The sequence below is a fragment of the Protomyctophum parallelum genome (assembly GCF_964188405.1).
Source record: "Protomyctophum parallelum genome assembly, chromosome: 20".
Lineage (NCBI taxonomy): Eukaryota > Metazoa > Chordata > Actinopteri > Myctophiformes > Myctophidae > Protomyctophum > Protomyctophum parallelum.
In genome coordinates this window covers 35,027,414-35,050,640 of record NC_139718.1, presented here as the reverse complement: position 1 = coordinate 35,050,640, position 23,227 = coordinate 35,027,414, and the positions used below count along the sequence as shown (strand labels likewise).

Below are 23,227 nucleotides of genomic sequence, written 5' to 3'. Positions count from 1 at the left end.
AGAGAGACCGAGGGGTTGCCATTCACACGCTCTGGTGTTCCACGGGTCGGTTTTGGTCGGGGCTGCTGCTGCTCGCAAACGGTGCGCAGATTTACGGTCCGCCGCTCCCCAGTGCATGGCTCATACGTTAGTACTGGAGAGAGAGAGAGAGAGAGAGAGAGACAGGTGGTGGAAGAAGTACTCACTTTTTTTTTACTTGAGTAAAAATTACAATTACACTTGAGTAATAGTAAAAGTCTCAAAAAATTTCTTCTACATCCTGACAGTTTTCTGAAAAAGCCGTGTTTCTATGTCAGTAGTTCTTCGATTTTTCAAAAATGGCAGACCTACAAGCTCGTGGCGCGCCACTCGGTGGTGCGCTATGAGCTTGTAGGTCTGCTATTTTTCAATAGCTAAAGCGTAACATAATGCTAACACCAAAAGGGGTTCCCGCCCAGAATGGGTTAATGAAGCACAAGTATAGAAAGTACTCATTATGCACAAAAGTATAACAATCTTTTGAACATAGCCGATCTACAAGCTCACAATGTGTCGCATTGTGACGCATTGTGAGCTTGTAGATCGGTTATGTTCAAATGGGCGAAATGTATAGGGCTGAAGTGGTTAATGTATGTTTTGTAACGGTGATCGAAATCCTGTCAAAAGTAACTAGTATAAGTGAAGTTTTCAAAGAAATGCATTGGAGTAAAAATATACTAGTAGTAGAAGTAAAAGTAAATAAATACTCAAGGAAAGTACAAAGTACAGTTAGTTTCCACCCCTGCATACAGGCTGCATTGACATGTGTCTGCCACATGTACACTGGGTGGGGTAGGAGAGAGAGAGAGAGAGAGAGAGAGAGAGAGAGAGAGAGAGAGAGAGAGAGAGAGAGAGAGAGAGAGAGAGAGAGACTGTTGACAGTTGAGTGTGTGAGTTTGTCTCATCCCTAATTTACAATTAGTTGTATGACCTTGTGCCGTGCCAAAAAAAAACATTTTGATTTCAACCAATCTTTCTTTACCCCCCAAACACTACAATAAATGTATCTTTTAGTCACGATGGCTGCAAATGGCGTGGGGCTAAATTGGGTGTGAAAAGGCCTTTACACACCAGGGATATGACGAGTAAAAAATATGATAATGCGGAACACTTGCCGGCGAATGGTTTGCGTCAGAAGCGTTCCATAGTCGATGCCTCATTCACACACTGGTCGATGCCTATAATTCGTGGCGCAGAAGCTCAACCTCGATGGGAATTTGAGGCTATGAGGCAATATGAGGCTATCTAAAATCCCCATATGGGGATTACAATGCAAATACAAATAGTACATGAACCTGTGGACTTGGCACCCTCTACCCATATTGACGTCAGACTTCGGTGCTCGATGCAGAATGTCCCATGTCAATACAAATCTATTGAAACAAGCTCACAAACCATAAAAAAAAATACAACATGATATTAAATATTAAAAACGGTTTTAAAATACATGTAGTTCCTTTAAGTAAATGTACTATCTCGGCCTATCTCGTCTCTGTCGGGAGGAAGCCTCCTATCGCCATATTTAAAAAAAGGAAATCACGCCCGTATGAAGTGATGGGCGCCCTTATCATCATACGTCACATTCCGTGCTCAGCCAATCAAATCATAAACAAATGTTATTCCGGCCAATCACAATTTGCGTCTTCACTTTTTTTGTGTTTACACATACACGGAAATCTGGGCATAGAAAGGGCTAGCGCCCCTCAAAAATGTGTGTTTTCATGAATTTCATAAATGAACGCCCTATACTTCATCACACTACAGCGTCACACAAAAGCATCAAAAGTAGCAGATCTACAAGCTCGGAATGCGCCGTTTGTGCGCTGCGTTTTGAGCTGCGTGTTGAGCTTGTAGATCTGCTGCCATTGCCGTTTTTGAAGTCGAATCCTGAAAAGTAACAGTTTTTGGACATGAGAGGTTTCCACTCCGACAGAAGATATACGGTAGTTATCACCCAGCCACGTTCCATCCCAATGGGGTCAGTAGTGCATTATGACCCCCCCCCCCTCCCACACACACACAAACGATTTCCCACACGGGTGATTTGTGTGTGCAGGAGGAGCGCCCTCCTGTCCTAATCCAGGAGACCCCTAAATTGGCCCCATTTGGGGGGGGGCTTCCAGGACCTATATATATACAAGGGGTTAGCCTTTGAAGGATCAGCGTGCCCTACAGCGCATAACTCTTCCCCCCTTGATTGTCAGGCGCACTGTGTGAGCTTGCAGATGTGTGAGCGTGTGTGTTCATGTGAGACGGGTAATGGGGCTCAAGGGGACATTTCCTTTTGGTCGGTCCCGTATTTTGGACAGAGATGTTAGTGTTCACACTTCAACTTCAGGCTGAGCTTTGTTTGGAGCATAGACTGTAAAAAAAATGAATGGACAAAGTGATGACGCTGTTTTCTATACAGACCAGTAAATGAAGCCTTTTTTTTTTTTGCTGCGATTTCAAATCCGCCATTTTTCTATATCCGCGGGCCGATTAAAACCACCCGGGACGCATGCTATTGGTTGGGCCCAGACAGTGGGCGGGACTTATTTCTTCTTCTTCTACGTCGTGGGTTTTAGTCTTGCTCGAAACAAGAAGAGCGAGGGCGGAGTCTATGGGGTGGGTCTATGGGGCGGGTCTTACTACAGAAATTCACGCCCACCAATTTACAGGAAAACATGTATCGGTACATAAAGACAACAGTTCTTTTGTTAACGACATCTTCAAACTCGAGGTAAATTATATATTTAAATACTTGCCCTACATGTTAATCCTAGTAGCATTTTTTCACTATTTTCACGTAATACATTTTATTTGAACGTATTCACGTAATACATTTTATTATTTGACCATAATTATTTGACCATAATTATTTGACCATTTTATTTGACCATCAAAGCAGCCTATGCTATAATGAATGTGCTCCTATAGTTTTCAATACCCCCCAATTATCTGATTGTATTAGCCGGCGTTAATCTCACGAATATTGCACAGGTATCGTACGGATAGTTTGGGTTCTCAACTTCTCATCTAAGGCAGAGTGACAGTAGAGCCCAGGATTACAGTACTGTATATAGCAACATCAAAACGTTTTTTTTTTTTTTTTTTTCAGAAAACTTCAGAAGGCAATTTTTTGAATCGGCTAATAGAGCCTGAACACCAAGATCAAAGGTCATTTTCACATTTAATCAGACCAGTGTGTGTCCAGTGGAAAACCTTGTATGAATCTGATCTCAGGTCCTCGGCTGCCTGGCTGTCTTCCCAGGCATTATTATTACTTATCACCCTGGGAGAGACTGGTCAGAGATGGCCTCTGGCTCTCTATGCGAGCCTTTGCGGGAGAAAATGAACAAAGCACCAAAAGAAAGAACATCAGACAGATGGGCCCTCCTGTGTAACGCCATATCATCACCTCTTAACGCCACCTTTGACCTGCACAGACGCTGCGTAATTACCTTTTCCTCTGCTTGACCCGTCCCAGTATCTGTACATGTTATTATACTGTAATCAGTGATGCTTGCGGAACTCGACTTCGTCTCGTTCCCCTACCGCATCACTGTCGTGGCAATAATCACGTTAAACCACACCCTCTCGTGTAATATTGCTTAAATAGCAGATATGCAAGCTGTTTGCTATTTTAGTTTTTTTTGTTCATTTATCTTGAAAGTGTGCGGGGGTCTTTGGCACAAAAAAGTGTGAACTACAGATTTACAAGGCATTTGTAGAATCGGCCTCAGGTCTACCTATTTGTGATTGATGTGATGACGATTCCTGCTGTTGACATGATTGACGTGATTTGGGTCTTTCATTGGTTCAGAATAGTCTCGCTAATATCTACTGAGTAGTAGCTAACCCGTCGCTATGGAACACTTGCTTCCGCTGTGGTCTGTCAATGTTTCCCCGCCGTCCACATCCATTATACGCGCGATCGTTGGCCGCGTTTTATCTCTGAATTGAGGCTCCGATTGAGGTGATTGAACAGAGAACGTCGATGTTAGTGGCTCATTACTAAATCGTCGCTAGACTCGCTACCTCGCGGTTACAATATTAACGTTTCTGAAGACTTTTAAAGTGATCCCAGCTATGAGCAATTTCGCTTCCTGTTTTTTTGGGATGTGAATTTTGGGGTCTTAAAATTTTTGGGGCTTTGCCAGCCTTTTCTATGGCTGGCGGTGAAGGACATTAGACTGTTTTCCCTCCATCGTTTCATCCTCGCGTCTCTCCCTGTCCTCCACCGTCCGTCTCATCCTCGTGTCTCTCTCTCTCCCTGCCCTCCAGAGGTGCCCAGGATCACGTCGCAGCCCCAGGACGTGGACGTGACGTCGGGGAACACCGTCTACTTCACCTGCAGGGCAGAGGGCAACCCCAAACCTCAGATCATCTGGCTCAGGAACAAGTGAGTAACCCCAAACCTCAGATCATCTGGCTCAGGAACAAGTGAGTAACCCCAAACCTCAGATCATCTGGCTCAGGAACAAGTGAGTAACCCCAAACCTCAGATCATCTGGCTCAGGAACAAGTAACAAGTAACCCCAAACCTGAGAGTGTTGTGTCAGCCCGTACTTTGAGTACTTTGACAGGTAGCACATGAGCACTGTTCCCTTGAGTATGTTGAAAACCAGTCCCCCCTCTGTCCTCAAGAGAAGACTCTCAGAAGACCAGTATAATCATAGTTCATGACAAATAGAGGTGCTCCGATCCGTTTTTGTGGGCCCGATTATCGATTGTTTTTCTCGCGATCAGCCGATACCGATCTTGTGCTTAAGGGGAACATTTTTATATTTCCAAAATTATTATATGTCAAAACCCAGGTCAAAACTGTGCCTGTGAGTGTGGGGAAGAAGGGGAGAATGTTTAGGCCTGTCACTAAGATTCCAAACGATATTATACTTATATCTGATTGATCTTTTACACCAGTCAAATGGTATAAAAGATTGTTTTCTGCAGATCGGGTAAATTGTAGATCACCCATCGAGGCATTTGGAGTGAAAATCGTCGGCCGTTCACCGATTTCCGATCGGAGAACCTCTAATGACAAACTGTACATTTTTCAGTCATAGTCAAAGAGGACCATATAGGGCTCATTATTGTAGAAGAGATTGTTTAGTCGTTTATTCACATACCTTCTTCAGGTTATGCCCTGATGATGTCTCAGTATTACACCTAACATGATGGATACTATATTTTTCCACGTGTCGGGGAGTCCTTTCTTCCAAGACTAGATGGAGTCCTCATCGAATAAAGTTCTCAGTCGCCACGACTGATCATCTGGATTCCATAGTATCCAGCATGTATTCTATGGAAGCCTATCTACAAGCATATCTACACGCTAAAGAGATTAGATTAACAAAAAAAAAATTCATGTCATGTGAACAACACATCAAAATAGGGGATAGGGGAACATTTGGTGGACATTTTAAGAAACTGTGTGTTTTATTAGTATAACTCAGTGGTTCTCAACCAGTGGTCCGGGGACCGTCTTGAAGAGGTTCCAGATGGTCCCCAGCTAAATGATGGAAGAGTTGGTAACCCTTATAGGTCTTTTTGAGAGTGTAAAATGAAATTGAATGGAGTTAAATTAGCACTAGACATCTGCATGACCTAATTTACAACAAGTCTACACAATTAGGGAATGTAGAAGAAGTGTACTACACCGATACAGCTACAGCGTGGAATATTGTGGACAAAATCCTATCCAGACACAACAAAATATTCCAAGTTTGCGGTCTAAGAGGCTAAATCTCATCAAATGGCGGTCCGTGGCTTTTAAATGCAGAATAAATAATTGAACTGTGTGCATGTGCGTGTGCGAGCACGATAATGCTCTGAACATGTCTCTTAATGCGTGTGTGCTCCTCCTGGCAGTAATGCTCTGAACATGTCTCTTCTTAATGTGTGTGTTCTCCTCCTGGCAGTAACGCTCTGAACATGCGGGACGACAGCCGCCTGAACCTCCTGGAGGATGGGACGCTGATGATCCAGGACACCCGGGAGACGGACGAGGGGGTCTACCAGTGCATGGCCAGGAACGTGGCCGGGGAGGTCAAGACCTCCGAGGTCACGCTCCGGTATTTTGGTGCACCCTGTAAGCAACTGCATGTGTGTGTATATATATACAGTATGTGGGGTCATTCTACAAAAAACGTGCCACTTTGTGTCCCTCGGGGGGGAAAAATAATATGTGATATGTGTTTTCATAACTGGGAGGTCGGGGGTTATACCAAAGACTGTCAAAATAGAACCCAACGCCTCCCTGCTTGGCACTGAGCACGGCACGGCTGCGGCTCACCGCTCCAAGAGATGGGTCAAATGCGGCTAACACATTTCACATAAAGCAATGTATGTGACAAATGGTAGGACTTTAACCTTCAACCCATTCTGACCTGAGATCAGATTCAAAAAATGTCTTCTACATTCTGACAGTTTTCTGAAAAAGCTATGTTTCTATGTCAGTCGTTCTTCGGTTTTTCAAAAATAGCAGGTCTACAAGCTCGTAGCGCGCCACTCGGTGGCGCGCTATGAGCTTGTAGATCTGCTATTTTTCAATAGCTAAAGCATGACATAATGCTAACACCAAAAGGGGTTAAAGCAGCTGTCGTTGTAGCCTGAATACTTAGCAAATTGTGTGTAAAATGTGGACGCTCACTGTGGACTCCATGGGTGTACAGTTCCATTCCGGTAGAAGTGTTGTGCTTTGGTACACGGTAAAGATCCTGTTTGTCAGTTTAACTGGTGAGGACATACAAAGTGGAATCAAATGGGGGTCCATTTGTACTCTCTGGAGTCAAAAAAATTGGTGTGAATTGTTTGGTCTACACTACAGTATATTGTCTCCGTCGGGTGGAAACCTCATATTTAATGGGCTGTATTTTGCGTGTCTTAAGTACCAGGTCTTATTACTTAACTTAAGACCTGGAGGCGTGATCAATGCCATTTGGCTATTCTGAGTGGCCAAAGAGCATTGAACACACCTCCAGGTCTTAAGTTATATTAAGTAATAAGACCTGGTACACGCAAAATAATGTCCTTCAAAACTGTTACTTTACAGGATTCAAATTAATCGATCAAAAATAGCCGGTCGACGAGCTCAAAAGCTTCGAGCTTGTAGAGCTGCTATTTCTGATACTTTTGAGTGTGAGGCTGTATGATCAAGCAGGACAAAAAAACGCAAAAAGTGGGTTCTGCCCGACACCAACGATATGTACACTGTTTTAGACTTCAGTGGTTGAAGTCTCGTGGCATCATTTCATTTGAAAGTGTATGAGACGAGGTGCTCCGGTGGCACAGACCAGGGCCCAGTGTGTGTGTGTGTGTGTGTGTGTGTGTGTGTCCACCGCCGTAGAGTCTAGAGGTTCGAATCCACCAGGGAGCATCCGCTTTGACCGAGCGTCCATACGAACACAAAACAGGCCACCACATCCTCCCGGTAGGGGCTCCTAGCTGGCAGGCCAGCCAGTAAGGTACCGCAGGGGCAGCACGGAAATTGGGACATGAAAGAGAATTACAAATAACTGGCTAATACAGAAATGAATCCCTAGTTCAATGTAAAAACCAAAGTGTTTCCTCATTATCAGGAAGGAATTATATATATATATATATATATAATAAAAGGAATCTACTGTATTGTTTTATCATAAACAAAATGTATCTATGGTGCAACTATTGAAGATATCTATTGGAGTTACAATAGCGGCAAGCTAACCACACGACCTTCCCCCCCCCCAAAAAAAAAGTTGAATTGTCCCTTTAAAGTGTGCACAGAGGTATATTCTGTTAGCCTGGCTAATAAGCCAGACTCAAATCCTTTTGCCAGCGGCTGATTCGGTCTGGCTTATTAGCCAGGCTAATATTCTGTGACGATAGTCTGCTGTTCCTGAGAGGAGGGGCCGTTGAGCTGCAAGGTGCAACCCCTCGCTCCACTCCTGGTGTGTGCTCTTCACTGTGAGGGGTCACGAGGTCGCCTGCAGAGGTCGGCGGGGTCAAATAGCTGGGACGTGCCACTGAGCCGTGAGCAAAGCCTGCTGGCTTGCACGGAAAGAACGTGTTCCCCTCTGCGCGCACGCACGCACGCACGCACGCACGCACGCACGCACACACACACACACAAACACACTTTCAAATGTAATTTCTATGCTTCCATGTGTCTCACTCACTCAGTCACACTCAAACACACACACACACACACTTAAATCGCAGAATGCCGCGCTAACATCTTATCAGTTTACCCCACGGATAGACCGTCTCCACAGGGGAGATTAAGTGGGCTGTCTCCAGGTGACCCCGGGGTTGTCGCCCGGGTAACGGATGATGGGGGGGGGGGGGGGGGGTCCCCTCGTTAAAGTTGGAACTGTCGCTGCTGAGAGCAGATGTAGAGCGTTTCCTGTCTCCGTGTGATTGTAAACGCCATGCAGGCTGCCTGGCTTGTGTACATATTTCCCCCTGACCCAACTGTAATCACTGGCCAAATATGGACATCAGGGGCCCATCCCAGCGTGGTGTACAGTACACAGCACGGAAGTGGTTTGGTGGTGCGGTGTGTGTGTGTGTGTGTGTGTGTGTGGGTGTGTGTGTGTGTGTGTGTGTGTGTGTGTGGACAGGACGGACGGACACCCATTTTGGGAGGGAACCCCTTTTGGTGTTTTAAACATTATGCTGTAATTTAGCTATTGAAAAATAGCAGATCTACAAGCTCATAGTGGCGCGCTACGAGCTTGTAGGTCTGCTATTTTTGAAGAATCGTGAAAATATTTATTTCAGAAAACTGGAGGATTTAGAAGAGTTCTTTCAAATGTTGAGGTCGGGCCCAAATGGGTCGGTTAAGGTCATATGCAGATTCTGCTACTTTTTCATACTTTTGCATTTCAATCCTGAAAATGCAAAAAGGGTAGGGTTTGAGGGATTTTTCCCCACTGGTGAATTATGCTATTGCAATAGCAAAAAGGACCCCTGGGGGTCCCCCAAGGACCCCCAGGGGCTGAGTATGTCTTGTTCATACTCAGCCAGGACATCTGAGGTTTCCACAGAACAGAGACGATAATGGTTCAATCTTTTGCGCCAAGCCAATGTTTTAATGGAACCAAATGGACCCATAAGAGTCCATTTGGTTCCATCTGTACACTCTTAGTCATATTAATGCTAAAGCTGAATTGCAATACCCCACATCTCGGCCACGGTCACTCCGGCATGGTGGTGTTTCGGTGAACTTGGTGACCTGCTGAGATATGTGACAATCGCGTATCATTTCAGTGTCTTGACTCCGAACGTAAATCATTGCGGTTTGTTTATTAGCATCAGTTCCACCTATAGCGGTATTGAGGCCACATATTTAAAGACCTCCATGTAAGTTATGTGAAGTCCACAAGATGGTCATATTTCGGCAGGTCACCAATTTCACCGGAAACACCGCCATGCTGAAGTGAGCGAGTGGCCGAGAGTTGAGGTATTGGAATTTGGCTTAAAGGCAGTGTTCCCTAGACTAACCTATTCGTGCCCCCCTCGCATTCGCCTAAAACCAAATATTTCTCTCCTCTCCTCTCCTCTCCTCTCCTCTCCTCTCCTCTCCTCTCCTCTCCTCTCCTCTCCTCTCCTCTCCTCTCCTCTCCTCTCCTCTCCTCTCCTCTCCTCTCCTCTCCTCCTCCTCCTCCTCCTCCTCCTCCTCCTCCTCCGCCTCCTCCACATCAACAACGTCCCGTCTGGTATAGCGCGGCCCAGCTTCGTGATCCAGCCCCAGAACACGGAGGTGCTGGTGGGGGAGAGCGTGACCCTGGAGTGCAGCGCCACGGGCCAGCCCCAGCCGCGGGTGTCGTGGACCCGGGGGGACCGCACGCCGCTGCCCAACGACGCGCGCATCGCCACCACGCCGTCCGGCGGGCTCTTCATCCAGAACGTGGTGCAGGCCGACGGCGGGCAGTACGCCTGCTTCGCCTCCAACAACGTGGACACCATACACGCCACCGCGTACATCATCGTACAAGGTGAGAGAGAGAGGCCCCACTGGAAAAAGTGCAAATACTGCAATTTATTCAAAATGGACTTGAGTAAAAGCACAAAAGTATTGACATCAAAATGTAATTAATGTGCCAAAAGTTGCTCATTTCAAGTTTTCAAATGTATACAAATATTTTTGAAAATAGCAGATATACAGGCTCACAATGCGTCGCATTGTGACGTATTGGATCTATGTTTGAGGGAAAACGAATCTTATCCTCATATACGGTTAATTATCTGTGCCATGCCAATGTTTTAATGGAAACACTTACAGTATAAATTCTAAGTTACCCTGATTTTTATTATTCCTGTTTCACATTACCTGTAAAAAAAAAAGAATCACATTTGTGTGAAGTGAGTGGCACTCTTATCATTATACATCACATTCCGTGGTCAACCAATCAAATCGTCACAAATGTCATTCTGGCCAATCACAATTTGCGTCTTCACTTTTCTGTCCTCACTTTTGGCTTCAATGTTTGTGTTTACACAAACATTTCCCCAAGTGTATTTCTCACCCTCTCTCTCACATTGCTTTATGACACATTATTTATATGTATTTGATGTATTACCTTGTGTTGTCCTTGCTTATTGTAAGTCGCTCTGGATTGATAACCTGACTCCGGCAGTGTTGAGTTCCCTCCTCCTACCTCCATCTGGTCTCTCTCAAGCGGAGACGATGAACCCGAACCCGCGGGGCAAAGATCTGCCACCGTCATAATCATTTGGAGTTGTAGTCCTGTCGAGGCCTATTCATAGTCTGGATTTTCGGTGGTGAGGTGACCACCGCTCCGGTGGTGAGCTGACCACCGGAGCTGAAATAACGCTGAGCGTTGGTGAGTAAAAAACAGAGAAGGGTTGGAGCGGTGGCGGTGGTTTGCTCTTCACCGCGGCTCGTGACGTCATGTTGTAGTTCGGTGGTCACCTAACCACCGAAAACCCAGACTATGTATGAGCCTTTAGGCACAGCTTCAATTCGTCATCAGTCTCGCCTTTGATCCCGCCTCTAGCTGCCGCTGATTGGTTCGAAATCCGCTGGTCCGGGTACATCGTCTCTGCCCCGAGAGAGACCAGATGGAGGTATACGAGTGAACTCACTACTGCCACCATCGGGCGGAGTCATGTCACTGGATTGAGAGCGTCTGCTAAATGCCTAAATTGTTAAAGGACCACTTCACCACTTTGCAACCTATCTTCACATAATAGGTCACATAATCATGAAAAAAATGGTGCAATCATTTTCTACTCGGTCTGTGTCTCATAGGAGGGCTGTGGGCAGTTCAGAAACCGTCTTCCAGTGACATCATCGATGGGGAATACAAGCTAATAAAAACTGCAGGGCTTTCTAGTCCTGAAAAGTTGCAATGCGAAAATGGAAGCCATCGTTCTCACGAAAAAAATCTTGTTTAAAAAAAGAATCTGCCTAATGACGATGTCACTGGAAGACGGTTTCTAAACTGCCCACAGTCGTCCTATATGAGACACAGACTGAGTAGGAAGAAAATCGTGCCATTTTTATCATGATTATTGGTGAGGACCTATTATGTGAAGATAGGTTGAAAAGTGGTGAAGTGGTCCTTTAATTGCAAAATGTGACGGGGTGAGAGTGACTCAGACTTAAGCCACAATTAACCCCCCCCTGCCCCCCCCTGCCCCGCCCAGCCGTCCCCCAGTTCACGGTGACGCCGCGGGACCAGTCGGTGCTGGAGGGCCACACGGTGGACTTCCCGTGCGAGGCCAGCGGCTACCCGGCGCCGGTCATCGCCTGGACGCGCGGCGGCAGCGCGCTGCCGGCGGACCGCCGGCACGCCGTGCTGTCCACGGGCGCGCTGCGCATCACGCGCGTGGCCCCGCACGACGAGGGCCAGTACGAGTGCCAGGCGGTGAGCGTCGTGGGCACGGTGCGCGCCGCCGCGCAGCTCAGCATCCAGCAGAGAGGTGAGTGGGCTCCCAGTTGTTTTACTTCTATGTTTCCATGTCGGTCGTTCTTCGATTTTTCAAAAATAGCAGACCTACAAGCTCGTAGCGCGCCACTCTGTGGCGCGCTACGAGCTTGTAGGTCTGCTATTTTTCAATAGCTAAAGCATAAACATAATGCTAACACCAAAATGTGTGTGATGCAGGTCAGCATCCAGCAGAGAGGTGAGTGGCTCCCAGTTGTTTTACTTCTGAAAGAGCTGTGTTTCCATGTCGGTCGTTCTTCGATTTTTCAAAAATAGCAGACCTACGTACAAGCTCATAGCGCGCCACCGGTAGGTCTGCTATTTTTCAATAGCTAAAGCATAAACATAATGCCGACACCAAAATGGGTTCCCGCCCAGAATGGGTTAAAGGCGTAGTGAAATGAAAAATACGTTTTTCACACTTTTAGACCATATCCGTGGTCATCATATGCCATATCATATGCCAAAGAAATGGGCAAAATTCTCATTTCTGTGTGTTTTCTTTATATCAAAAGTCCGTAAAAATATTTTTTTATGACTTCCTGAAAACGAAAAGGTGCTGCGTGATGACGTGTAGATCGATAAAAGCCAATAAAACTGAAGCTCACCCGTTTAATTCCCCATAATATCGGCGCATCCGTGCAGCACAGCTGCTGCTACTGATGACAGAAATCCTCCGTTTTTATTCCCATTCAAGATAACATCCAGACAGTGTATTACTCGGTTTCACCTGAAGGGATGCGACGCTCTGATTGCTTCAGAAACTTCAGACCGGCGTTTCATGTTGAAACCGTCTGAAACCAAAATGAGTTGATAGCACAGGCAGACTTTTCACATACTAGAGCATGTCTGAGCATTCATTGTTTCCAGATGGGAAATGTTTAATTATCGTACCAGATTCGGAGGCTTAAAATTATCGTATTTGAAAGAAAGCTGTTGTACACAGAAATCACACGTGTAAAATCCGTAATGTCACAGAAAAATAAGTATTTAGTTTAAGAAACAACCTTGTTCGAGAGTCCTATGTGACAAATACGCATCACATGCGCTGCGTCAGGCGACTTCCTTGGACTGGAATGACGCGACCGGTGTGTTTTTAATGCCTCCAAGTACAGATCTTGGGTCAGATTTCCTGATTCACGCACTTTTTGTGATATGGCAAAATTATCGTACATTTGGGCATTTTTGGAATTATTGATCGTACAGAGGTTAAAATTATCGTATCTGGCAACACTGACTTGATTCCAGTTGTTTAACTTCATGCCAGATTATGTATATTGTTGCTGTCATGCAGAAACCTCTTATCTCCATAATTTCTAACATTTACTGTTTTAGTTTGTGTTTTTCATTATTATTATTTTCAAATAATAAAATGAGCATCCTACTTGATCATACTACAGTACAGTGTCACAGAAAAGTAGCAGATCCACAAACTCGAAAGCGTGACGTTTGTACACTCTCCGAGATACAAATAGATACATGAACGCTGAGGATTGTACTGTCTTTTACTCTCTTCTTCTGACCTGAGATCAGATTCTAAAAATGTCTTCTACATCCTGACAGTTTTCTGAAAAAGCTGTGTTTCTATGTCAGTCCTTTTTCAAAAATAGCAGACCTACAAGCTCATAGCGCGGCGCCACTCGGTGGTGCGCTATGAGCTTGTAGATCTCCAAAAGGGGTTCCCGCCCCAAAATGGGTTAAAACACGTGTGAGTTTCTTCACTCCTCAATGGCCATGCAAGTGCAGAAAACATAATTACTTTTATTTTTAAAGCCTCCTGTAGACAGACCTTTTGGTGTTTTTAAGCATCATGTTACACTTTAGCTATTGAAAAATAGCAGATCTACAAGCTCATAGCACGCCGGCACCGAGTGCTATTTTCAGATGAGGATCGGAGGCCGATTACATATATTATGTTTGGGCGTCCTCGACATGAAAATGTTTGGGAACGACCTACATGGAAACATGGGTTTTTCAGAAAACTGTCACTGTCTTCAGGTCTAAATGGGTTAAGCAGTGCATCTGGCTTGTCCAATAGTAGTAGCTGTGATCTCCATGTAAAATAAACGTAAATCAATCAATCAATCGATTCTTGCTGCCCGGACATATTTGAGTGTCGGGTTAAAGGTTTGGGTGTAAACACTGTGTATTTGTATAAGAGGAGGGGAACGCGTGCTATTGGATGTCAAGGGGTTGGGAGGAGTGGGGCCGTATCCACTATCCACTAATTTGTTGTAGTTTACACAAATTAGACAGCCTGCTATTAGAGTGAAACAATACAGACGTGCGTGTGTGCGTGCGTTGCTTGTGTGTGCACACTATAATTATGTTTTTGTCTGTATGCATGTGAGGAACTTTGTATGTAGAAATGCGTTTCCTGGTGAGTGTGCAATGTGGCACGCTCTCGTGCAAATGGGACAATTGTTCCTCTTTCTGTCTGGGTGTGTTTCAGAGTGTATGTGTACTTGAGTGTACTGTGTGCACTGTGTGTGTGTAGCCAAAATTACAGGCTTGGCGCAGGCCAGGGAAGCATGGAAGTCTGTAATCCCCAGATGACACCATGTTTTTCCATGTAGTAATGCCTGTTAACATGGCCCAAAAGTACATGTTGCATAATGGCCCCGGCACTGTAAAACTATAAGCGCACACAAACCCACAACCAAAGCTGTCAACCCTTGAAATATCTCTTTTAAGCTCAAGAGTGGCTACACCGAGGGTTAACAGACTAAACATGGAAACGGCATAAAGAAAGGGAAGGTGGATGAGATGAAACATGGCCGTTTGTCATGCTTTCACTTCTGACAGCTGAGCATTCGTCCGGGATGTAAACCCTTTGTTGTTGTTTCCTCCCCCGCTTCCCACTGTCATATCCTGACTCTCCAGCCTTGCCCAAAACGCTCTTTGTCGTTCCAGCCATCATCACCACAGGACACAAATAAGTGTCCAAAAACGTAGTTACTGCATGCTGTAAAGAACGTAGTTCACACGTAGCCACATGGTGGGAACCAAACATTTCGAATGCCAGTTAGTTTGTATTCAGCGTGTTTGTGTTCACATCTTGACCCAGGAATACATTTTATATATTTAATTTCATATGCATTTCAATTCATTTCAGGATACAAATGATAGACAAACTCGGTTGAAAGATTTGTTGATTTAACAGAGCTCACTGCTCAAGCAGTTCAAAACAGTAATCCTGGTCACTAAACTGCCTCCCCCTGGCCAGCCGGGGCGCCTGATGGAGGGGAAAGGAACTGGTTGGAATAACGTGTTCCTTCCACGCGCTACGTCCAACCAGGGAAACTCCCCCCTGTCAGGTGTAAAGGAGCAACTTGGACACTCGGGCATGAAGGAAGCATGAGTCCGTTGCTCTCCCCATGTCCCCCATATATGGGGACTAGGTTGGTGGAGGGTGTGTAGAGCCCAGGATCACATTAGATGATTGACACAGGGGTGAAAAATGGGTTACAAAATCGTGGGATAAAAAAAAAAAAAAAAAAAGCAGCTCAAAACACATACTTCCTGTTTTTGGTCTGATCCTCCAAAAGAATCACACCTGACTCCAGTGCTCCTTGTACAGGTGGGTGGAGGAATCTAATTGGGACGTACCACTTATGAGGGGTGTGTGTGCATTCTATGTACATTTATACTAGGAATGAAAAGAGTTGTTTGCTAAAAACATGATTTATACTTACCTTGTGGATTATGGTGATATTGTCTGTTTGGGAAATGTTTTCTGTGTTTATTTTTGCTAGTGATGTTGGTGAATGTATGGAGTCAACCAGTGCTCAAGACAGTTGGTTTGACCCAACAAATGAAAGGCCCAGATCGTGGGTATGGCATGCTTTCCAGTTTTCAGGTAGTAGAGGGAAGGGCACAATGCTGAGAATAGCACTGCCCTTAAAAAAACAGTCAGTAGCTCAGACTGTAGCTAGACTAAACTGAGGGTGTGCTTAAGCGGATTTAAGCACAAAGGTGTAGCTCCAGACTTCGTCTTGAATTAGAGGCCTGTAAGTTTATTGTTTTCCTTTTTCTTGAATTACCTTTTTTGTGAAAGACTTATTTTTTTTAATCATTTTTTAACATTATTATTGGAAACCTTTTGTTTCTCATTTCTGTCCGTCAATCCCTCATCCAACAAACTCATTTACAGCACTCCACTTTGGCTTTGTAGGGCAGTGTAGACTAGACAGTACAGATGTTTGAAAACATTGTCAGTGCATTGTCAGAAACGGAACATTGTCAGTGAGAAGGGGGGGGGGGGGCATTTGCCAGGGTGTTATTATATCTGAATTCTATTCAGATTCCCTCAATAGATAGTCCACTGTGTGTCCGGTTTTGTCGCTATCTTGGATGCTAAAGCAATAGTGCCAATGCTAGCGAGCTAAGGTGAGGACCATCCTTACTCCAGAAAACGCCAATGTTCCAATCGTGATCACCAAAAAATCTGAAATGACCTCCGAACATCGCCGATCTGTTCTAAACAACGGACAGCGCCGTAGCAACCGTGCCTTGCAACCGGAGCACTTCCAAAAATGGAAAATAGGAAGGCATTCTTATATTGATATTGAACGCCTTAGGACGAGTATACTCGCCTAGAGCACCTCGCGTATTTATACCCGTCCTTAGCATCAAATGTGTTGATGAATAAACTTTATTTATAGAGCACCTTGCATGACAAGGAATGCAGTGCAATGCGCTTCACAACACAAAATACAAGAAAAGCGAAAAGCAAAGTCAATAATGACATAAGACAAAAACCTTAAATAAGGTAGCGAAATGGGCAAAACGGTGTGTATAACAGATAAAATGGGGGCATTTCTCAAATCTGCCTCAGGTCTTAATGGGTTAAAAGCGGTTAATTAGCGTGAAACCCTGCTGTCAGATCTCCCCCTCAAACCCCTAACCCCACCCCCCCCTGCCCCCCTGAGGTCTCAAAGACCTGTGGGAATTCCCCGCGCAGCATGCCGGCGGCTCGCTATGCTCTTCGTACTAATGGCAGCTTTGGAGGAATTGTTAACGCGGAAGAGGATAGGGACCAAACCACAACCATGCTTCCCACCAACCCACCCACCCCCTCTAGACCCCCCCCATCCCCCACCCCAACCCAGACTCCAGCTGCGAGAGGATTGTGTCATGATCCTCGCTCACTGTGTGACCTAATGAATCACACGGTGTGTGTGTGTGTGTGTGTGTGTGTGTGTGTGTGTGTGTGTGTGTGCGTGTGCGCGCGTCAATGATTGTTGACCTCCCCATGCAGTCTCTTGACTGTACATCAGCTGTTCTCGTTTAATGTAATTGGAACGGGGCCGAGACATGAGGGGATCGAGGTCGAGTTGTTTGGGATACGAGAACAAAAGCTGGTTTGGGAAATTCCTTGATGATATTGTGTGTTCGACCGTTCGATCTTTTAATGTGTTCAGACACAGAGCATGCAGCCCCACTTAAATAAGGCTGCAATGCAGACCATGGATTCAAGGTTAAGGTCAAGGTAAACGTTATTGTCCACAAGGGAAATTTGTCTTGGGCTTTCACCCCAGCTACAGCCACACATAAAACATCATTGACAACAAAAATACATTACAGAGGAAGACACAACATTACACAATTGCACACATGATGTGGATAATCTAGCCTCACATAGTTACCGCTGTTTCAGAGCCTCGTTCAGCATCTTAGTTGATGCTGATACAAACGATTTTTTTAAAATTTTAGATTGATGGACAACTCTTGTTTCTCATCATGCGTTAACATACTGTTAACTGTGATTGTAACGTACATGCTGCATAATTATTAACGCTCACGTGTGTTTTTGTGTGTGTGTGTATGTGTGTGTGTGTGTGTGTGTGTGTGCGTGTTTTGACCCATTCAGTAACGCCTGTCTTCACCACCGCTCCGAGGGACCAGACGGTGGAGTCTGGTCAAGACGTCCAGATTCCCTGCAGCGCTCATGGTCAACCTCAGCCTGTCCTCACCTGGAACAAGGTGAGAGGCTAGCCTATAGCTAGAGACTCCATTGTCTGTATTCCAGGTGTCCTTCCGGCAGACTCGCAGATACCTATTCGGTCCATTCTAGCCGCTATTATTAAAAAAATATATATACATTTAGGGGAGCCGATGGCCCTCGTGGGCCATTAAAATTACCCATTAAGCAAAATTAATTCTAAAAATTCTGTCAGTGGTTCTAAAATGTTTTCATGTCAATGAACCCCAGAAGAAAAGCTTTGAGTTAAAAAAAAAATCTCGATTTTGTGTGTCACTTTTGCGCAGCCTAACACACGTACACACACACACACACACACACACACACACACACACACACACACACACACACACACACACACACGTACACGTACACACACACACACACACGTACACACTCACACAGACACACACACACACAGACGGTTCAGATTTTTCAAAAATAGCGGATTAAATTAAATGAAGGATCTTGGGGCCGGCACTGCAGCCGTGTCCAATCAGAACCACTGCTGCAGAGCTTTCCAAGCGGAGGCCGTTCGTTAATCTCAGCCTTGTCGTTTGGCTGTTACCGCATGGTATAACTCCCAGGGTCATGACCTTTTGCTCCCCCCTTTTGACCCCCTCCCTTTTCCGCAGGACGGGGTGCAGGTGACGGAGAGCGGCAAGTTCCACATTAGTCCCGACGGCTATCTGGAGGTCAAGGACGTGGGCACGGCCGACGCCGGGCGCTATGAGTGCGTGGCGCGCAACCCCATCGGATACCAGGCCGTCAGCATGGTGCTCACGGTGACCAGTAAGACTGTTATGTTACATTGCCATGTTTTAGGGCCTTCTACAGGCTGACAGGGGAATGTAACCTTATTTTCTGTGTCTTTGATCATTAGAGGTCATCATGACCTCAGGTCAATCAAGAGTAATCTTATTTCTGCCTTTGATGTCATGGCCTCATGTCAGGTCAATCAAGAGTGCATTAGCTGCACCTTTAGTACTAATCAAGGGATTGTAAGCCACACCTAACAAACTTAACTTCAGTTTTACAAGAAAGAGGGGTTATCGGAGCACTACAAAAAGGTAAAAAAGAAAAAAAAGAAGAGAGAGAGGGCGGATATAAATATGGCAGTACACTGGATTCACACCAGGGAATTGATCTCAGACATAGAGAGTGAGATTTCCAGATTGTTTCTTTCTTAACCCATTTTGGGGACGGGAACCCCTTTTGGTGTTTTAAACATGATGTTGTAATTTAGCTATTGAAAAATATTTTTATTAAAGTCGTGAAAATGTGTCACAAATCTTTTAATATATATTTCAGAGCGAACATTTTTAACTAAAACATTGGCTTCTGGGGGGGTCCCTGGAACTACATATTTTGAGATGGGGGTCCGTGGCCCAATAGAGATAGTTCCGGGGGTCCTTGACATGAAAAAGGTTGAGCACCACTGACATAGAAACATGGGTTTTTCCGAGTTTCTTTTAGGATTTTGATGCCTTTTTTTTAATCGACCTCAGTCCAAAATGGGTTAAGTCACCGAGTGAATTACTGAAAATCCACAGTGGAGGCTATCGGGTTCCCGTCAGCTGTTCCCCGAGCGTGTCGGTGTGTGCGCTTCCCGCTGAGGCGTTTCGGGGGTTGGACCGCGGGAGTCGTGACGGCGACCCGTGAACCTCCAGCATGTCCTGTTGCTGTTGGCCGCCTCTCGGAGAGGCTCACCTCTAAACCGCTGCACTGTTTGCTGTGGCGCGCTCGAGAATTAGAAGTGTGCCAGAGCTGTCTGAACACCAAGTCAAGATATAGGGAGGGATGGTGAATTATAGCACCCTATAAGGTGCCGTCTCCCACTGTAGAGGAAGTACGGGAGATTCATGAGTCTAAACACTATTGTTGACCTATACGATTAGGTTAGGTTTTTATTATGTACTGTAGTGCAACAGCTTAGCATAGGCTTGTTAAAATATCTTGACGTTTATAGTGATGTCAGTTACTTACTGCCGCATAAAACTGTGAGAAACATTCGCCAAATAGTTTGCTGGTTGGTTGTCATTCCAGTCCAAAAAATAAACGATGAACTAACATTGATTCACTCAGATGAAACTAAATCAAATTAAGTTATGGACGCTAAATGAGCTCACATGACTCACATTAAGTCAGAAGATGAAATGTATCCTAGGTTGGCCCAGAACAACAACAGCACTTCATGATTTTGTTGTTTTTGGGAGAATGAGTCCCGTGCATATTTTTCTTTTCTTTTGGATGTCCTTTTGGGAAAGCAATGAGCTCTATATGCACACGCCATTTTGGACAGAACTTAGGCCTCTTCCCTACTTCCTTCATGTTACCGATGATACTAATTACTACTAAAGGCCACTCTGGTCAAACAGAGTCAGGGTGCTGATATTGTGCATGTTGGCTCACTGGAAACCCATGATTGGTTTCCATAAATGGCTCCGTGCAGGTATGTACTGTAACTCTGCGAGTGTACAAATGCAACCAAATGGACCGGTAAAAATGTGTACACTCGCAGAGTTATGGGGGTCCTTGAGATTAAAGTTTGAAAACCGACTTAATTAGTGGCCCGGAACTTCATTAAAATAAGATCTGGTTGCAAAAGGGAGAAGTAGCCCTTTAAGCCTCGGACAAAGCCAACTCAGCTCCTGACAAATCATGACAATAAACTTTTTTTGGGGGGGCAAACAAATAATTAGAAGAAAAAAGGGCAGGGTACAACACTTTTAGTTTTTGTTTTTCTTCTTTCTAATTATTTGTTCGACCCCAAATTTTTTGTTTATTGTCATGATTTGTCAGGAGCCGAGTTGGCTTTGTCCGAATACTTTCTGAAACGTCTATGGGAAAATGTATGGGAAATTATCTTCCGGTGCCCTTGTCGTTCTGAAAGGGGGCGGGACTGCGACGCTCTATTGCTGATGTCACTGACGTGCCTCTCGTGTGTGTGTGTCTGTGCGCAGTACCGCTGGTCAGCAGAGAGGGCGACACCTTCGTCACCTCATCCATAGATGAGGCCATCCGCACTGTGGACAGCGCCATCGAGTCCACCAGAAGACGTCTGTTCGATGGGTAAGATGCAGTGGTGTAATGGTAGTTTTCTGTTCGATGGGTAAGATGCAGTGGTGTAATGGACGTCTGTTCGATGGGTAAGATGCAGTGGTGTAATGGTAGACGTCTGTTCGATGGGTAAGATGCAGTGGTGTAATGGTAGACGTCTGTTCGATGGGTAAGATGCAGTGGTGTAATGGTAGTTTTCTGTTCAATGGGTAAGATGCAGTGGTGTAATGGTAGACGTCTGTTCGATGGGTAAGATGCAGTGGTGTAATGGACGTCTGTTCGATGGGTAAGATGCAGTGGTGTAATGGTAGACGTCTGTTCGATGGGTAAGATGCAGTGGTGTAATGGTAGTTTTCTGTTCGATGGGTAAGATGCAGTGGTGTAATGGTAGTTTTCTGTTCGATGGGTAAGAGGCAGTGGTGTAATGGTAGACGTCTGTTCGATGGGTAAGAGGCAGTGGTGTAATGGTAGACGTCTGTTCGATGGGTAAGAGGCAGTGGTGTAATGGTAGACGTCTGTTCGATGGGTAAGAGGCAGTGGTGTAATGGTAGACGTCTGTTCGATGGGTAAGAGGCAGTGGTGTAATGGTAGTTTTCTGTTCGATGGGTAAGAGGCAGTGGTGTAATGGACGTCTGTTCGATGGGTAAGAGGCAGTGGTGTAATGGTAGTTTTCTGTTCGATGGGTAAGAGGCAGTGGTGTAATGGTAGTTTTCTGTTCAATGGGTAAGATGCAGTGGTGTAATGGTAGACGTCTGTTCGATGGGTAAGATGCAGTGGTGTAATGGACGTCTGTTTGATGGGTAAGATGCAGTGGTGTAATGGACGTCTGTTCGATGGGTAAGATGCAGTGGTGTAATGGACGTCTGTTCGATGGGTAAGATGCAGTGGTGTAATGGTAGACGTCTGTTCGATGGGTAAGATGCAGTGGTGTAATGGTAGACGTCTGTTCGATGGGTAAGAGGCAGTGGTGTAATGGTAGACGTCTGTTCGATGGGTAAGAGGCAGTGGTGTAATGGTAGACGTCTGTTCGATGGGTAAGAGGCAGTGGTGTAATGGTAGACGTCTGTTCGATGGGTAAGATACAGTGGTGTAATGGTAGACGTCTGTTCGATGGGTAAGATGCAGTGGTGTAATGGTAGTTTTCTGTTCGATGGGTAAGATACAGTGGTGTAATGGTAGACGTCTGTTCGATGGGTAAGATGCAGTGGTGTAATGGACGTCTGTTCGATGGGTAAGAGGCAGTGGTGTAATGGTAGACGTCTGTTCGATGGGTAAGATGCAGTGGTGTAATGGACGTCTGTTCGATGGGTAAGAGGCAGTGGTGTAATGGACGTCTGTTCGATGGGTAAGATGCAGTGGTGTAATGGACGTCTGTTCGATGGGTAAGATGCAGTGGTGTAATGGACGTCTGTTCGATGGGTAAGATGCAGTGGTGTAATGGACGTCTGTTCGATGGGTAAGATGCAGTGGTGTAATGGTAGACGTCTGTTCGATGGGTAAGATGCAGTGGTGTAATGGACGTCTGTTCGATGGGTAAGATGCAGTGGTGTAATGGTAGTTTTCTTTCCCCCTGTACCACGGCATTTTAATGACGTCACGTCAAGGTTTAGACATGTGAGGTTTCCACCCGACAGCGATGATATACAAGAGCAAATGTACAAACAACATATACGCAGAAACAACATATACAAACAATATATGTAAAGTATAGTAGAATTTGAGACATGGACATTGTGAGGACAAGTCTTTCCTGCTCCTCACAAGAGAATTGGTTGTAAATATTGGGTTTGAGTTCAGGGTTAGGATGAAGCATTTAGGGGTTAGGTTTAGGGTTTGGGGTTAGTGTGAGGGGTTAGGGTTTTCGGCAACAAAAAAGGTTAAAATGTCCTCACAAATGAGAGTAATACAAACATGTGTGAGTGGGGGTGTGCGTGCATGTGTGTGTGTGTGTGTGTATGAGTGCCGGGGGTTTGTGTGTTGTGAAGTGTGCCACGGCATACTTTGAATAATAGCTTTTGCTTTTTTATACTTTACTGTTCATGCTATTTCGTTTAAAGATTCGGTCCCCGGCCGGCTGAATTTGATCCACAGCTCTTTTTGCAGACGCACGGAGAGAAAGAAGGTTTAATGTGTCTTGGAGGACGCTCCACATTTTGTCCAGTGAAGTTTTCATTGCGCTCTCCTCACTCAGTGAAACACGTAGGTGGCTGCAATTTGAGTCATGAAGTCTTTGCATCCTGTTGAGTGA

The 23,227-nt window shown here is 45.3% G+C and overlaps 1 protein-coding gene across 5 annotated transcripts in view; it reads left to right on the top strand.

The window, feature by feature from the left end:
• Nucleotides 1-23,227, top strand: part of pxdn (peroxidasin) — a 104,336-nt gene that overhangs the window by 45,005 nt on the left and 36,104 nt on the right. For all 5 annotated transcript variants that reach the window (XM_083791817.1, XM_083791818.1, XM_083791819.1 and 2 more), the window contains exons 8-14: nt 4,285-4,402; nt 5,922-6,091; nt 9,708-9,980; nt 11,656-11,931; nt 17,809-17,921; nt 18,555-18,711; nt 20,883-20,991. In XM_083791817.1, the coding sequence (XP_083647943.1) occupies nt 4,285-4,402; nt 5,922-6,091; nt 9,708-9,980; nt 11,656-11,931; nt 17,809-17,921; nt 18,555-18,711; nt 20,883-20,991 (1,216 nt within the window). The remainder of the gene's footprint in view (nt 1-4,284; nt 4,403-5,921; nt 6,092-9,707; nt 9,981-11,655; nt 11,932-17,808; nt 17,922-18,554; nt 18,712-20,882; nt 20,992-23,227) is intronic.